An 18,294-nucleotide genomic window follows, 5' to 3' on the forward strand; every position below is an offset into this window, starting at 1 on the left:
TTTTTAATCATTTTAGATTCTACATATATTTTGCATTTATGTTCATCATTTTCATCATATGAGATCAAGTTATATTTTTTCATGCGTTTCATTGTATTTCTACCAATATGACCTAATCGAGCATGCCATAATGAAAATAAATTCACAACATGAGCAAAATTACTTTTATTCATTTCATTGTCAACGGTACATAATTTGACAATTCCTTTACACGAATAGCCTTTTCCAACAAATTTTCCATTAAGGAATAGTACAAGTTTGCTGGACTCATAAACACATTTGACTTCCGATTTTTCCAAGAGATTGCCACTAACTAGGTTTCTATTCATATCCAGAATATGTAGTACATTAGTTAGAGTAACGGTTTTCCTAGAAGTGAAGATAATGTCTACACTTTATTTTCCAAACACCTTAGACCGCATTTCGTTACCCATTTGAATATCTTGTTCTCCATCCACTTCTTGATAAGTTTTGAACAAAAATTTATCATATGATACATGTACCGTAGCACAAGTATCATACTACCACCCGGGAACATTTCCTTTGTTTGCGTTTACTTCACCTATGGTGACCACAATTTTGTCATCTTTGATGGAATTCACTTTGGTCTCGGAGTTGTTTTGTTTTTGGTGCTTACAATCCTTGGTATAGTAACCAGATTTTCCACACACAAAACAACCTCCTTTTGTCTTCTTCTTAGACTTGTTAAAGTTCCTAGAAGGCTTCCTTTTGTTAGATTTTGCCGACGGTTCTATTTTTTCCACAGCATTTGCTTTAGAAGAGCCCTCATGAGAATTTTCAGTCTTATCACGTATCTCGACTCCTCTTCGATTCGAATATGCTTTTGCTATTGTTCCAAAGAATAATTTTCGAAACTACGCATGATCTTCTTCCGGTATCATTTCCAAGTTCCGGGAACTTTGGCAATTATAGCCCCCACTTGAAAGGTCTCCGGTATATCAATTTTCACTGCCTTTAATTTGTTGACAATCACTTGTAACTCATGTACTTGGGGAAGAAGAGGGATATTTTCTAAGAATTTAAAATCAAAATACTTAGAAATCAAAAATTTCTTTGTACCTTCTTCTTCCGTCTTGTACTTAATTTCCAATGCTTCCCAGATTTCTTTCGCAGAAGTTGTATTGGTGTATAGATCATACAAACGATCCGACAATGCATTCAAGATGTGACCACGGCAAATCAATTCATCTTCTTGGAGTTTTTGTCTCTCGGACTTGATTGCTTCGGATTCTCCATTCGTTGGTTCCGGCAAAGGCGCCAAATCTGGATCAAGAATATAAAAAATCTTCAACACTGTTAGGAGGAATTTCAACTTGTCTTGCCACCGCGTGAAGTTAGTCCCGTCAAAATGATCCAATCTAACCAGATCTTGATTCATGAGTTTGATGGTTGCCATAGTTGTATCATTCTCCATCACAGAATATAGTTTGAGCTTGTTGGAAAATAAGGGGTTGGAGAAAAAACAACAACAAAATTATAGAAACAAAATGAATAGAAATCACGAAATACGTCAAGAACAAATTTGAGGCTTGAACACGGGATCGTTGTCCTCAAATTATATTTGCCCCCTCTCAAGATTGAATGAGATGTTTAAAAGTTTTGACAAACGATTTGTAAGATTATATCAAGCATTATAAATAATTTAACACCAAAGTATAAGTGCAATCCTCCAAAATTTGAAGAACACAAAGGAAGATTTTGAATATGAATGTAAATCAATAGTTTGATTTAATATGGAATGATATATGGATCTCAAGATATTTTCAATGATTCTAATAATGTTTGTATTGATCATTCATCACCTACTTATAGGTCTCAATCAATGCATCATGAAATGGTGCCAAGACAAGATGAAAAGTGGCAACTTTTAATCCAAAACGGCTCCCAAGTTTCAAATTGAAAAATCAGCCAACGACTATTTTTTCAATACTATGCGTACGCATAGTAGAAGCAAAATTTAATTCTGATTTTGTCAAAACACATTGCGTACGCACAAAATTAAGCCCGTGCGTACACATAGACAAAAATCAAATATTGCATTTTTCAATTTCTTTTGATTCTACCAATTCCACAATTGAGCCCAACAATTAGTCAATTATCATTCCATTGATTTTGAACAAATATTCAACATGTACCACATTCTCATCCATGATATTAGTGATCTGTCCCTTCCTCACATTGATCTCCCTCTGTGCATGCCTGTTCCTCAGCTCAGTCACAATGGTAATCGGGTTCAAACCTGCATTCTCAGCCAATGTATATGGAATGACCTCGAGCTTCATCAAATGCCTTTACACAATACCCTTCCATCCCCTGCATCGCCTTAGACCATGCACCAAACTGCCTTGACAGCTCAATCTGAGGCCCACCACCGTCTGCAATTAGAAACCTCTTATTCACCAAAAAACCTCACCACACACTGCATCATGCAAACTTCTCTAGGCTTCATCAGGAACCAACTGGTTCGATCCACGTACAAAAACGTTAGTAGTCCTCCCCATATCCTTAATCCCAGTGATCTTGACAATCTTTCCACCATCCCCAAGCAACACCTCCTTCAACAAATCTGCATACCCTAACTTTTCAGATCGACAAGCAATTTAAAGTCTTGGTAATGAACTCAATTTCATCCCTCTCGACATCCTTAATTACCAAAATCTTTGCCTTAGCCAAAAAACGTAGTGACAAGTCTGTCACCACATCCCTCAAAATACTCTTCTGAATCAATAGCACGTTACAGTCGATTGCCTCAATCTTCTTAATCATACCCAAAATATACTTCCTCTCCTTCAAAATCCTATCCATCTGTGTATAATCAGACACTACAATGCTTTGCTCTATGTGAGATTTAGGCGGTGATATCTGAAACTGTATTACCCCAATCTTAGCATTTTCCATTTTGGTCCGCCCCCTGCTGTATGACTTACCTTATCAAAAACCAGTCCATTAACCAGCTCAGTATCATCAACGGTTCCACCTAATTTCTTCAAAATCTTATAATATCTTTTAAGTCTACTAAATCAGGCTTAGCAGGGTCCACTACAGAAAGAACATAATCGAAAGCTAATGGAGCTAGAAAAGAAGACTATTGAGACACGACCTTGGAATTCAAAGAAGTCGAGGTTGACTTAACCAGCGAATCATGGTCCGATAACTCCACAGGAATCGCCATAGCTGATAATATCTCAGCAGCTTTAATCGAAGCCTTGTGAAGGGCATCTGAACCAACCGTCCGGTGAATGCCAGCAGATAAAAGTGTGAGAGACGCCTTCAAAAGAGCACCCGCTATATCTACAACAGTGGTCGTCCCATCTCCAGCGACTAAGTCCTGTGATTTCGAAAGCTGAACGGGGAATTTTGCAATCAGCTGGAGAACTTCCATTTTATTAAGAATGGTGGCGCCGTCGTTGGTGATAATTGTTAAGATTTTGGGTCCATTTTAATAAGGTCAACCTTATTAAGAGGAGTGGCCCAAGATATTTATAAGTTGGTCAATATTTCAGTACTTAACCGATGTGGAATAACATATCCTTTTATATGCCCCCGTAAGATGGTGGCTCTTTTTGAGCAGACCAATCTTGAAATTCGTGTGCTCATTTTTGAGATTTAATCGGATCGAACAACTCATTGGAATTTACTGGGCTCTGATACCATGTTAAGATTTGGGGTTCATCTTAATAAGGTCAACCTTATTAAGAGGAGTGGCCCAAGATCTTTATAAGTTGGTCAATATTCGGTATTTAACTGATGTGGAATAACACATCCCTTAACAATAATGACCTCGCGGTCCTCGCCGGATGAAGTAGAAATCATCTTGCCCATTCCCTTCGGTCCAAGACTAATACGGACAGTGTCTGCCACCGATTGCCCTTCCACAATGTTGGCCATCCGATATCATCCTTACGCTTGTTGTCAACGAAAGTTTTGATGGACTTGGACTTCGACGCTGCCAGAACTGCCATTTTCTGTCAATTTCGATCGGATTTGAATCAGAGCGTTCTAAGAGAGAGAGAGAGAGAGAGAGAGAGAGAGATCGCGCGACAAACCCTCTCTGGGCCTGGGAGAAGGTGAAAATCAAGAAAATGAAAGGTTGGGATGTTTGCTGCAATTTTATCCAAAAAATACTTCCATTTTATATACTTTAGTAAAATTGCATGAAACGAGGAACTCACAAGATTTTGATTCTTCATTAACACCACATGCTGGAATGTACCCGAGGGATCCATCTGTTGTGAGTTTTGAAAAGTTGAAAAGATCATTTCAGATAGGAGTGAGCGCAGTCCGATTTCGAAGGGAACCAAATTGAATCGAATATCAATGAAAATTTTAGAAATGGAATCACTATGAAACCGACCAATTAGTTATTTTCGATCCTGTCCGATTCTTTACATTGAAAATGTAAAAATAAAATGTTCACTGATAAAAAATCTAAAAATGCTACCAATATGATACTTTTAACAAAATATAGGAGAAATGAACACACTATTTAAAGATTAAAACAAAACTAAATATACAAATTTAAAAACAATATCCAAATAATATAAGTTAATATCATCAAGCAATTATCAACTTATATAAATTGCATAGTACTCCAATGATTAAACAAACTTCCATCAAAATCAAAATCATACATTGAATTGAACATCCTTTAAAAATTTATTGCAACTTCTGGTTCTATCGGTTATAATTTGTAGAAACCTAGATGAAAAGTTTCGATCAGATCAACAACTATATAATCAAAGGGAAAACAAAATAAAAATTTCGCATCTAAGAAATTAAATTATATATTGTAAATAAATTTATTTAGGTATAGATTTACCCAATAATCTAATTTGGTTTGAGAATCAAATAATCAAAGAATTATAAGAATAGAAAATGAAAGAATCAAAGAGAAGGAAAGTGCTAGAGTCTAAAATAAAGAAGGAATACGATTATTTTTTATAAAAGTGATTGGATATTGAGTCATATATTTTACCAAAAAGTGAAAAAAAAATCCTATGAGAACTGTTTGATTCTCGACGATTTTCATACTAGCATCGGGAACCGATTGGTTCTTAATAATTTGTTCCCAAATCAAGTCGTTGTTTAGAAGATCTGGGATCAAACCGATTGGTTCTAAACGATTCCAATTCGATTCCGTCGGTTTCAGGAAAAAATGTCCACTCCTAGTTTCGAATTTAAAAGTTGCTTTTGAATTCGTTTGATTAATTTTAAGAAAATGCTTATTTTAGTTAGAAGAACTTTTAGTTGGAGTTGATCTAATGTGACTTTCTCTAAAAGTACTTAAAAAATAAAAAAATAAATAAAAGTAAAAACTCTTTTGAAAATTAGTTTTCAAATAAAAATTGAGGTAGTTTTTTCTAGAATTTCTTCCATGGAAAGTGAAAGCAATATCAAACAAGCCCTGAAAGAGAATATCTATAGCATTATCAAGGTGGTCTCCGAACTTCAAAAAACAACAAGTTATCCCCTACATTTTAGTACAATTGCCTCAAATTTGAATTAGGAATGACAACAAGTCAAGATAGGAGGTCATTTTTGTCATCCCTATCCTAGGTCTTGTTTGGACTCCTTTTTATCTAAAATTTATTTTTCTCTCTTATCATTTTAACCACACATTTTTCAATATAATAATATTACAAGTAAAATCAAAACTTTTTTTTTCCCTTTTTAAAAAATCACTACTTCAAATTTAATTTTTTTCCCAAGGAGATAAGCCTTTCGTCATGTGCGCTTTTGAAAATGTGCATAGTTTCAAATTTATAAAATAGATTAAGAGGCGTTTGTTTTTCATTTTAGTAAAAATGAGAATGAAAAATATATTTGTTATGATTTCGAAGATTGTCATATTTTTTATTTTAACGAAAAAAGAATGGGAACAAACATGACCAAACCATTTCTATTAGGATTAGCATGCAACAATAATAAAATTTTCACATCCTCTACAGCCCAAAACCCTAGTTCCAACTCTGTTTTGACATTTTATCAAATTTCATTTTATTTCGGAAGCTAGCAGAGTTAGCTTAAGGTATGCATCAAAGTTTACTACGAGTCAATGATCAATGGTGTATTGCATAATTTTTTAAAGAAATCTGAACTTGGTCATTTTGTGAACTAAAAATTAAAGTTTATACTTGCTTAACAGGATCATGAGTGCATTAAGGGAAAATGAAGCATACGAGGAAGAGCTGCTCGACTACGAGGAAGAAGATGAACAAGACCCCAACTCCATTAATGACAGAGACACCGGGTACTCCGTGAAGAAGTGTTTTTCTTTCCTGAGTTTAACTTTCTTGATTCAGTATGGTCGTTTTGGTTCAACTCATGGTGATTTATGAAGTTCTTTCGTTCTTATGTATCCACTTTTTTTGCGTTGGTAGTAAAATTTAAATCTGGTTCCGAGCCCAATGAGTATTTCAAACCAGAAGATTTTTTGTTGTCTCTTTTTCCTTCAGTTGGTTTAGAACTTACGCTCTCATAGAATGAAAATCTTCATATTCTATTTTTAGGGAGGGAAGACTGAGGATATTTGTTTATTGTGTTTGTTGTATATACACGTATGTTAATTTCCAGTGAGAAATGGAAAAAAGATTGGAACTTGGCAACATGGAGCTAAGTTGACAACCATGAGAAGTGCAAAAATTGCATTAATGGTCCCCCATTTATTGTCCCAGTATTAAGTTGGTACCCGATCTTTAAAATGGAACAAAGTTAGTCCTCAAATTTTAACTGTTTGCTCATTTTGGTTATCCCAGTTCTCCTGCAGATATCATTCAGGAAAACACAATCTTGATGGGCTGTTGTGATATATAATTTACGTTTTCCATAGTTTGACCTTGATTTTCAAAACTGTACAATTTACCTTGAGTATAAAGAGGTTGTTCTTACTTGACAACATGACAAAATGAAGCACAGGCATAAGTATAAGCATTCAGGTTGCAATTGATGTAAAAGAGAACATTTTTTCTTTTTTATCTGACTTCAATTTCGTCCTTTGGTATTAATTAGGTTTATTGCAAGAGATGCAATCCCTATCTTAAGTTGTTGTCAGAAGATATTTATCTTTTGGTTAATTCATTGAGTTTTGTATTCAGCATCCTTGTTGATGAGCAATTTTAAGAACTGTGCAACCTCTTAAGGAGAATACGTGGTAGGGATTTGTTTGACTTTCTCAATTTTTAAATATGGACTTACACTAGTGATAAATTGCATAGCCCCTCAAAAATGAAAAGACTTTTCTTCTGGTTTGTAATTTGTTACTAATTAGAAGAATCCCTCTAATCATAAACTTCACATCAAAACCTATTAGTTGGATTTAGTTTTAAATTACAAGCTAAAATGGTAGATGTACTTACGTCTCTGGAAAGCTGTTTGATGGATGGGTGCTGGGTTCAGTTGAATCTCGAAGTTGAACTTATCCTTGCAGTAGCTGCCAACTTTTAAAACATTCTATATTTGATCCTGAGGTAGTACATGGTATGCCATCTTTTTGTGTAAAACAAGAAACGTCTGCAACCTGCGAACTTCAGAAACTTGTCTATGTTCAACTTTTGCTTATCTCCTGTTAATTTTCATTTTTAATTGGTGGCAATTATTTGCCCATTGATAAATGTCAGTATATCAACTTTATGTCAGGTAACAACTAATCCCTCTATAATCATTTCAATCCAAAAATTGGTTTCTTAATATTTTCATTTGAAAGAATCTTGAAGATCATTGGTATTGGCTGAGGATTTGTCCACTTGGATATTGTTTCTCATCAGTGCAACAAGAGTGTATACCTCAAGCTATGTTAGGAATGGATGTCATATGTCAAGCTAAGTCTGGGATGGGGAAGACAGCAGTGTTTGTTCTATCTATCCTGCATCAGATTGAGCCCGTTTCTGGTCAAATTGCTGGACTTGTCCTTTGCCATACAAGAGAACTAACTTATCAAGTGTGTTTTGCTAATCCATTTTTCTTCTGTGTTGATTCAATTATTATTGTTCACTGCTTTGTAGGTGCACGTATACTCTATTTCCTTTTCTTCTGGCATAGGAATAATGTGATTCTGATTTTTTAGATCTGCCACGAATTTGAGAGGTTCATTACCTATTTACCTGAAATTAAAGTTGCTGTATTCCACGGTGGTGTCAACATTAAGATCCACAGAGATTTGTTGAAGAAAAAATGCCCTCATATTGCTGTGGGAACTCCTGGAAGAATATTGGCTCTTGTCAGGGATGGGGATCTCGGGTTAAAGAATGTGCGACATTTTATTCTTGATGAGTGTGACAAGATGCTTGGGGCACTTGGTATGATTTTATATTTTGCTATTTTTGTTCTAAATGCAGTCAATATTAGTCCTTTCTATTTATCTACTACAGATATGAGGAGAGATGTTCAACAAATTTTCAAGAGGACCCCTCACGATAAACAAGTTATGATGTTCTCGGCTACTCTCAGTAAGGAGATGCGTCCAGTTTGCAAGAAGTTTATGCAAGATGTAATTTTTTATCATCAATATATCTGTATTTGGAGTTTCTTGTTCTCTTGATGTCAGGCATGAGAGTTTTCTTGTCATTTCTTGAATCCCTGTGATTCAATGGTCTTTAATCAGAGTTCCTTATTCTCTCCATCCCCAACAAATAATTAGGCTATATTATCTGTGTGCGTGCACACCTTTTTTGTTGGTATTATTTGGGGTTGAGTGGGGAGTGATCAATATGTAAAATTTCTTCCCTGCATTCTGCTTTTCTGTGCGATTCTTGCATAGTGTACACGTGCAAGCATTGACTGATGAAGTCCATTGGGTTTTCTGTGCCGGAAACTGAGTGGACGTTTAAAAATGCTGATCTGTATAATTTGTCATGTGATGCTGTGCTTGATACTTTGTGATGCACACATTACACAGGTTTCTCATCATTGTTCACTAACACTTCGACTATCTTCTGCCTCAAATGGGGTACAATTTGTTTGTTTCCATCATCTCTGATTGCACGTGATGACATACAGTGTTTATAACATGGTTCAACTGTTATGGTGGACATTATGACCAAATTAATCTTTAGACAATGTTTAGCAGCTTCGGTATTCATGTTAACTGGAATCTGGTGCTTCTTCTCCCCTGTGCATAATTTGAATGCATTTCGCTGCCATTTCCCTAGAAGAGGATCAAATAAAATATAGAAATGCTAGTTTCTCTCCAATTGCATGTTGAGCTATTTTGTACTCAATATTGGGATCTAATTTTGTTACTGGTCTAAGGTTGCCCTGAATCCAAAGCTAGTATGAAAATCTGAAGATATGGACTTGGATTTAAATCTTGGCTGATTGAACCAATTAAGGTCCCTATCTAATTAGGTTTAATTATTTAGTATATTTACATATTGAGTATAAACATGATTTAGTAGTATTTAATAATCCATAAACGTCTTTATTTCCTTTGTTCCAAATTAATGTCTTGTTTGCTGAATTGAACAATTCCTTCCATTTTGCTTCCTAATTAACCTTCCTGCAACACCACCCACTTTCCATATTTAACCCCATTCAATATATGAATGCACTTATCACTCCATGCCACAACTACCCTAAGTAAAGACTGACCCTCTTTTTCACATTCAAACACGTGTTATATCACTCTGTTTCACGCATCAATTGATATAGTTGGATAATTTCCCAAATTACAAAACTTTTCAACTCTTTACTTGATTATGATGATTGTTTAAATCAAAATATTCATTTTGGAATGGGAAGTTTGTTGCTAAATATAGATGAATATTAAAAAGTTATATTTATTTGAATCCTTTCAGATTTTAGGTAAGATTTAGACATTTGGATGTGTTGGATTTCAATCTGTTGACGACTGATGATATATTGCAACTGGATGAAGATATAAGTTGTTTTAGAAATTGAATTATAGAATGCTGAATGAATAGTATTCATAATTTGAATAGATATACTTTGCATATGGTAGTTATGACTTGCAACTGGGTGCCATTTGTATACTTAGGTGTAACTATGATCAATTGTAAATAATGTGTATGCACCTTGCTCCTTGTAGCCAGTGGAAATTTATGTAGATAATGAAGCCAAGTTGACTCTCCATGGGCTTGTACAGGTATTCCGAATTCATCTGGTTAAGGCTTAACCTTTCTTACTCAGTCTCCATATTCTTATTCTACTTCGTCCTATCAGCATTATGTCAGATTAACCGAGGTAGAGAAGAACCGAAAGTTGAATTACCTTCTTGATGCCTTGGATTTCAACCAAGTTGTCATTTTTGTCAAAAGCATAAAAAAAGCAGCTCAGCTGAATAGGTCGCTAGTCGATTGCAACTTTCCTTCCATCTGCATTCATTCTGGAATGTCTCAGAAGGAAAGGCACGTCTATGTTACTTAAGTTCTCTAACTCTATCTAGATAAAAATTATATTGATAGTATGGATGCTATGCCTCTTAGAAGAAATGCTGCAGGAATAGACTTTAATTTTAATTGCAGATGTCATTCACTTTGTTTGTTCTAGGAGGTTCGTGTTTGTTGGTACCATGAAAGATTTTAGTGCTTTATATATTGTCAAATTTATCCACACATTTCGTATATTGCCTATGTTTGGCTCATGTTTATAAACCGTTTATATACATTCAAGCCACTATTTATCCACGCATTTCGAATGATTCACAAGTATTATTCACTTATCCATCACTCATTTCTATTTATATATAATTTAAACCGTTTATGAGCACATCCCAAACATGCTTGCTACAATCTTTTCCCCGTTTCTTTTCCTCTCCTTTTATAGTAGGGTAATAAGTAGTATCACAGCTTTTGGTAAAATATGATGTTTTTCATAAATGTCTGATGAGGCATGAATTATGCCATTAACTGTTGTTTGCTGTTTAATTAATCGTCGCGACAGTTCTAGTAGGATTTTTATGGTTGAAGGCATGAGATAAGTTCAAATTACTGACCGAACAGAGCATAGCTTTCACGACTCTGGTTTGTGCATAGTTGTTACATGTGATCTCCTTTAATCTTCTCCTTCAGGCTTTTGCCTGTTTTTGTTGTCCACAAGTTTAATTTCCACCTGTCCTATGGCTTTATCTTTTTGTTAAACTTTGCCTCGTCTTTGCAATAGTTGTATTGCATATAAGAATGTTATCTACTTATTATTTTTCGTGGCTAACTTCAGGTTGAACCGTTACAAAATTTTCAAAGAGGGCCTCAAAAGAATTCTTGTCTCAACTGATTTATTTGGAAGGGGAATTGACATGGAGCGTATCAATATTGTTATTAACTATGATATGCCAGATTCTGCAGACACTTACTTGCACAGGGTATTTCCACTAATATTAGTCTGAATGTATAGATGATCTATGACAGTGATGTTATAGCTGACCCATATTTCTTTTGGACTCTGTTCTCCAACAGGTAGGTCGAGCTGGTCGATTTGGTATGAAAGGACTTGGTATTACCTTTGTGTCTTCCGCTTTGGATTCACATGTTCTTAATCAGGTAATAAATGGGTTTTAAAACTCTGTTTGTCCTTTATTTTCCTCTTTTTATTAGTCTGTCAGTCATTTAAAATTCGATAATTTTCTAATGGAACATCCAACATTGAATGGAGTTCTTACACATTGGACATTCCATTGGAAAAAGTAGCGGATTGGAGATTCTTACTAGTGGTTGAACTGAAATGAAAAGCAAATTTCAGTGAATATTTTGGAACAAGATAAATTTTTGGTGGCTAACTTGAAACTTTTCCCTTTAAGTTGAGTTGACTAACAATGTTTTTAACATGGTGAATTGGAAAATTGTGTTGAATAGTGAGTGATTTGTGTTTACTACTAACCTTGTAGTTGTCTTATGGGATTAGGTTCAACAAAGATTTGAAGTGGATATAAAGGAGATTCCTGAACAAATTGATGCTACTACATATGGTATATATTCTACCTCATACTGGTTTGCTTTTAACTGTCTCGTGAGCTCGAACTGTGCTTGATCGAATAGATTTTACTGTTGTCATAAGAGGGACTTTTCTGGAAAGTTTTCTGTACTTTGAAGTGAAGAAATACATTTCCTTTTTCTTATTAAGGCCATCTTTGACTTTAGTATTGTGTAAAAAGTTACACAACCATCTTCATTTACTACCAGAAGCCCTTTTCATTCCTCCATATCTCAGCTGAATCTACTTTTTCATCATACAGATCACAAGATCAGCTAGTATTTTGTCCCGTTCTTCCTAATCAACCCTCATGTGTCAATTATGTAGTCATTCCTCGTTTTGCCTTCTCCAAATAAAAATCAATTTCTTTAAGCAGATCCCCAGTTTCTCCAAATCCGAATGGTCGATTTTTCATTTGTGTAATCAACACTTACCGAGTAGGAGTAGGAGTAGGAGTAGGGGTGGGGTGCATTTGATTAATTCTTGACAAAAATATACGTGGAGATTTTTGTGTCTTTTGCTAAACTTTGACGATTTTCAATAAATTCCAGGTATGAGTTCCGAGTTCCGATTAGTTATTTCCTATTTTGGTGAATTTAAGAAAAATGAACAAGATGGATGGTCTTGGAGTGGAAAAGAAACGAAATCTCTTGTTGTTTCAAGAATTATTTCATACACGGAGTTGTATGATAGAGTGCGGGAACTCCTTATTGTCGATACCACTTTATACAATATGGAGATGAGATTTGTTGTCCCTGGCATGACACACGTGCCTGTTGCACCAGTAAAGATTACGACTGATGATGACGTGAAGTGGCTTCTCTCTGTTCACCAACAAATTCCTCTTTGCATCACCATTGTCAATTAGAGTTCAATCCCCCTTTTTGTGGAAAACGTGCAAAATTCTGCGGGGTAACAATATCAGATGCAAATATTTTTGTGCCAACTATGCTGATATTGTCGATAGTGATATCGGTAATGGTATAGACAACCACATTCTCCATTTTATCGACAATGTGATAGTGACTATGTTTTGTAGTTATTTTGTAGGGCCGAGATAGTTCAAAATAGCACTGGACATGTATATTCCAAACCCCGATTGTTGATGAGAATGATGGTTGATGGTTGGTTATTTTTCACATCGTCCTGATATTTATGGTGCTTTGGCAACATTTTGTAACTCACAATGTGGTTCTTCACAGCTTGTTAATTGAAATGGTGATTGAAGTCTCTGTTTTGGAAAGTGTTGCAGAATAACTTTTGCCTCCTTCCATTTTGAGAAAACGGCAATGCATTTAAGGATTGGTTGTGGTAGTTCACTAGTTCTACCATAAGGGATTAGACAATTGCACTCCATAGATTCTCTACTTTGGTTCTCGTTTCTTGTTGTTTGATTCTTTTTGTTAGCAGTTGGAGATTAGGTAAGGATAAAAATGAAGGACAAAACATAGAACTACTGAACTTTTTAAGTGAGACTAGTCTATGTTACGTGCGATGCACGAGCCGTGCATGAATTATGATTTGGTTAGCGTATGTATTGAATATGTTTGAAAATATATTAGAAGATGGAATTATTGGCAAATAACTAACCAGCAAATAATTGAGATAATAGTATACATATTGATGTGTTTGATTGTTGTTAGGAAAATATGTAATTGGCAAATCTGTGACCGAGGACCAAATTGTCAAAATTGTAAAGTCAAGGACCAAATTGTCAATGTCCAATAGTTCAGGGACTAGAGTTGCAATTAACTAAAGTTTATAGGCTAGGTCTAGGGTTGTGTGGGATGCCTCGAAGATGCAAGCGGCGCTTTGATTTCGCTAGAGTCTCGTCCTGATCTCGCTCGAGCCACAATTGCAGAACCAACTTCGCTGGACTTACTCTGAGCCGTCGCTCGAGGTTCGCCAGTACCTCGCTCGAGCGACCGTGTTACCTAGCCAATTCTAATTTTAAACGCTCGCGAATGTTTGACGCTCCACATTACCATATATCAACCTCTATATATACAAAACGTCCCATTTGTGTTCATGAACCCGAAAATTCACATTGAAAACACTTTGAATATTCTTTCAATTCCTTGGCAACCAAAAATCCAAATCATTCTCTCCAAGGATCAAAAGCCAAAGAAATCCTTCATTGTTCTCATACCAATCCTTGGCTTGTTGAGTAAGGATCTGCAAAATTCAGGAGGGTCTTGAGTTCATACAGCAAGGAGGTCAGAAAATTGAGAGTGTCAATGATGTCTAGCGTGCTGTAAGTTGGTTTCTACAATAGTGAATCTCTACTGGCTTGTGCCCGGAGTTTTTACCCAGTTGGGTTTCTCCGTCAACATGTTTATTGTGTTTTTACCGCTTTAATTTATTTACTTGTCAATGGTAATCCAACATAGGTAGATAAAGCACGTGAATTAATCTGGACAAATTATAATTTGTGTGACTTGTTGCATGAATTATTCAAAAAGTTTTTAATTCCACAAGAACACCTATTCACCCCCCTCTAGGTGTTAGTTGGGTCGAACGATAGGTTTTTCAAGTGGTATCAGAGCCTAATCTCGAGTCCTGGCCCATAGTTGTCTAGATGAGTCAATCACTGTCTGTACCTCCGTTTTTTTACGGAAGTAATCATGCATATTGGAAGGTTAGAATGCGTGCGTTCCTTAAGTCCTTAGATGAGCATGTTTGGATTAGCGTTCAAAATGGTTGGAAACCTCCATTTACTACCGTATCAGGAACAATTAACCTTACTGACATATCACTGTGGACTAAAGATGAATTAGCTGCATGTAATTGGAATAGTAAGGGAATTCATGCATTATTCATGGCTCTATCTCCAGAAGAGTTTAGGAGAGTGTCTATGTGCGAAACTGCTAAAGAGGTTTGGGACATTCTCGAAACTACACATGAGGGAACTAAAATAGTAAAGAACTCAAAATTGCAAATGCTAGCCTCTAGATTTGAAGAAGTGAATATGAAAGATGATGAAACCTTTGATGAGTTTTACGCTAAACTAATGATATAGTTAACTCTAGTTTCAACCTAGGTGAGAGAATTCCCGAGACTAAGATTGTGAGAAAAGTACTTAGATCTCTACCTGAGAGATTTAAGCCTAAAGTCACTGCCATTGAGGAAAGTAAGGACCTAGATGAAGTTAAAATCGAAGAATTGGTAGGATCCTTGCAAACCTATGAACTCACTATCTCACAACATAAGAAAGGAAAGTCCATAGCCCTAAAATCCATTAAAGAAGATGAATCTTCTGATATTGCGTCACTTAGGGATGAGGAAATCGCATACTTTGTTGAGAAATTTCAAAAAGTCCTCAAGAATAGGAGAAAGCCTCAGGATAGAAAGAGTGGAGCCCCTAGCAGATTCACAAAAGATAAAATTGAGAAAGTTAACAATAAAGGGTCAAGTGAGGAGCCACGTTTGGTTATATGTCATGAGTGTCAAGGAATAGGTCACTATAGGAATGAGTGTCTTAGCTATAAGAAAAATCAAAGAAAAGGGAAAGATAGGGCCTTAGTTGTCTCACTTACTGATAATGAATCTGAGACCAGTGATAGGCATAAATCCTCTAGTAGTGATGATGAAGGAAATTATATGGCATTTGTGGCTACTGTTAAGAGTGAATCTGATAAGGAAAGTGACAAGGTTGAGGAAGAACATTCAAACGATAATTCTGGTAATGAGGATGAGGATGACATAGACTTACAAGAAGCTTATCAACTGTTGTTTAAGGAGAGTCTTAAAATAAAGAAGGTCAATAAAGCCCTACTTAAAAAGGTTGACGAACTTGAAAGGGAAAAAGAGAAACTGGGTAGTAAGCTTCAGGATTCACTTAAGAGTGGTAGTGAGTTAAAGTGTGTCAATGAGAAATTGGAAGACAAGGTTAAGAGTTTGACTAGTGAATTGGAGAAATCTAATGCTCGTCTTCAGACATTCATAAGTGGAACTAATAAATTGGATAACCAGTGGGAGATAAGAGAGGTCTAGGATATGTTGAGGGTAATACACATGTTGTTGGACCATCTAAGACTGTCTTTGTGTTTGCCTCTAAGTCTAATGCTGTTAGGAGTCCAAGTAAGGGTAAGAGTGTTCCTAGGGAACAGAGTCATCAATCACGTAGGAACATCAGGACTAGGTACCCACAGACACGTACCTTTGAGCCTAGGTTCATTCCTACCCGTCACCACTGTGGAGCTCTAGGATACACTAGGCCTAGATGTTATAAGTTAGGCAATGAGCGTAGAAATCAAAACATTCCTAGTCAAGTTAGCTTTCTGTCTAATCAGGTTAATCATTTGACTGAGATGCTTACTAAGCTAACTAAGAGTACTTTGTCATCTAAAAAGGTTTGGGTCCAAAAGGGTGATCTAGGTAGACTTTCAGGTCAAGAAAACTGTTTTGTTGCTCATATTGCTTTAAAAGCTCAAAATTCTAATATGTGGTACCTGGATAGTGCATGTTCTAGGCATATGTGTGGTAATAAAGCTCTATTCACTACTCTTGATGAATGTAATGGTGGTATAGTTACCTTTGGAGATGGGGGCTCTGCACCTATTCTTGGCAAAGGTACTGTACAAATGTATGGCTTACCTGTGATCTCTAATGTGCTTTATGTGGAAGGTTTAAAGTTAAATTTGTTAAGCATTAGTCAGATTTGTGATGACGACTTTGAGGTTAGTTTTGTGCAGAAGAGATGTACCGTGTATGATTCATCCGGTGGGGTAGTCCTTGAAGGGGTTAGAACATCTGACAATTGTTATGGGGTATTACCTAATTCTAACTATATGTGTAGGAGTGCTAAAATTGATGTGAGTGAGCTCTGGCACAAAAGATTAGGTCATTTGAACTATAAGAGTCTAGAGCAGTTGGCTAAGAAAGAATTGATAGATGGGTTGCCTAAGATAGTTCCTAGTGAAAATGTTGTGTGTGGACCATGTCAACTAGGTAAACAACTTAAGGGGAGCCATAAGAAGACTACTAAAATTCTGACCAAAAGACCCCTGGAGTTGGTACACATGGATTTGATGGGACCTTCTAGGACTGAGAGTTTAGGTGGTAAGCGATACATTCTTATCGTGGTAGACGACTTCTCGAGGTTTATTTGGATAGAATTGCTTAGGGAAAAATCTGATGCTTGTGATCTCATAAAGTCTCTGTGTAAACGGCTTAACAATGAACTGAATCTCAAAGTGTCTAGGATGCGTAGTGACCATGGAAAAGAGTTTGAGAACTTTCATCTTGAAAGTTTCTGTATGGACGAAGGGATATTGCATGAGTTCTCTTCCCCTATCACTCCGCAACAAAATGGGGTAGTTGAAAGGAAGAATCGTGTCCTTCAGGACATGGCTAGAGCCATGCTTCATGGCAAGGAATTAGCCCTACACTTTTGGGGAGAAGCTATTAACACTGCACGCCACATCATCAATGGAGTCTACCTTAGACCCAAGACTGATCAGACCCCATATGAAATTCTTAAGGGTAAAAAGCCTACTGTTAAGTATTTTCGAGTATTTGGGAGTAAGTGCTACATTTTGCGGGATAGAGAGAATTTGAGTAAGTTTGAATCAAAGAGTGATGAAGGGATCTTCCTAGGGTACTCTAGGAATAGCCGAGCATTTAGAGTGTATAACTTACGTACCTGTGTGGTGATGGAGTCTATAAATGTTGTGATAGATGATGCTGTGAGTGAGGGGGAGAGTGCTGAAAAATGTGATAAAGATGGTGATCTTTTGAGTTCAAGTGATCCTACCGAGCTACCTGTGCTTGAATCATCTTGTAAGAAACCTGAAACATCTGAAAAGGAAACACTTCCACAAAATCTAGATATACATCCTAAGGAACCAACGAATAGGGTTAAGTCTAATCATCCTAAGGATAATATCATTGGGGATCTAGATGAAAGGATGAGACTTCGTAGGAGAGTTCTGAATAATCTAGCTTACACTAGCTATGTGTCTCAAGTTGAGCCTAAGAAAGTTGAAGAGGCCCAGTGATGAGTGTTGGGTGAATGCGATGCATGAGGAGCTAAATCAATTTGCTAGGAATAATGTGTGGATCTTAGTTCCCAGACCTGAAAATTGTAATGTTATTGGTACCAAGTGGATCTTTAAAAACAAGACAGATGACCAAGGTACTATAACTAGGAATAAGGCGAGATTAGTTGCTCAGGGGTATACTCAAGTTGAGAGGATTGATTTTGATGAGACTTTTGCCCCCGTTGCACGACTTGAGTCTATTAGGATTCTGCTTGCTGTTGCATGTACCTTAGGATTCAAGGTGCATCAAATGGACATTAAGAGTGCCTTCTTGAATGGACTTCTTCAGGAAGAAGTATATGTGGAACAA

General features: G+C 36.2%; 2 protein-coding genes and 1 pseudogene across 2 annotated transcripts; 2 read left to right on the plus strand and 1 right to left on the minus strand.

The window, feature by feature from the left end:
• LOC111406423 overlaps positions 1-3,983 on the minus strand; it is a 5,815-nt pseudogene extending 1,832 nt beyond the window's left edge.
• Positions 3,984-6,779: 2,796 nt separating this feature from the next.
• Positions 6,780-13,082, plus strand: LOC111405163 (DEAD-box ATP-dependent RNA helicase 56-like). Its single transcript, XM_023033925.1, has 10 exons — positions 6,780-7,656; positions 7,785-7,957; positions 8,084-8,315; positions 8,388-8,506; positions 10,064-10,120; positions 10,198-10,382; positions 11,191-11,335; positions 11,430-11,513; positions 11,875-11,938; positions 12,495-13,082. Exons 1-10 carry the CDS (start codon positions 7,650-7,652, stop codon positions 12,809-12,811), a joined length of 1,383 nt encoding a protein of 460 aa, XP_022889693.1. The 5' UTR covers positions 6,780-7,649; the 3' UTR covers positions 12,812-13,082.
• Positions 13,083-14,521: 1,439 nt separating this feature from the next.
• LOC111406424 lies at positions 14,522-17,942 on the plus strand. Its single transcript, XM_023035852.1, has 4 exons — positions 14,522-14,799; positions 14,973-15,790; positions 15,916-17,258; positions 17,319-17,942. Exons 1-4 carry the CDS (start codon positions 14,522-14,524, stop codon positions 17,940-17,942), a joined length of 3,063 nt encoding a protein of 1,020 aa, XP_022891620.1.
• Positions 17,943-18,294: the final 352 nt, after the last annotated feature.

This window comes from Olea europaea, chromosome 12 (genome assembly GCF_002742605.1).
Source record: "Olea europaea var. sylvestris chromosome 12, O_europaea_v1, whole genome shotgun sequence".
In the NCBI taxonomy this organism is placed as follows: Eukaryota; Viridiplantae; Streptophyta; class Magnoliopsida; order Lamiales; family Oleaceae; genus Olea; species Olea europaea.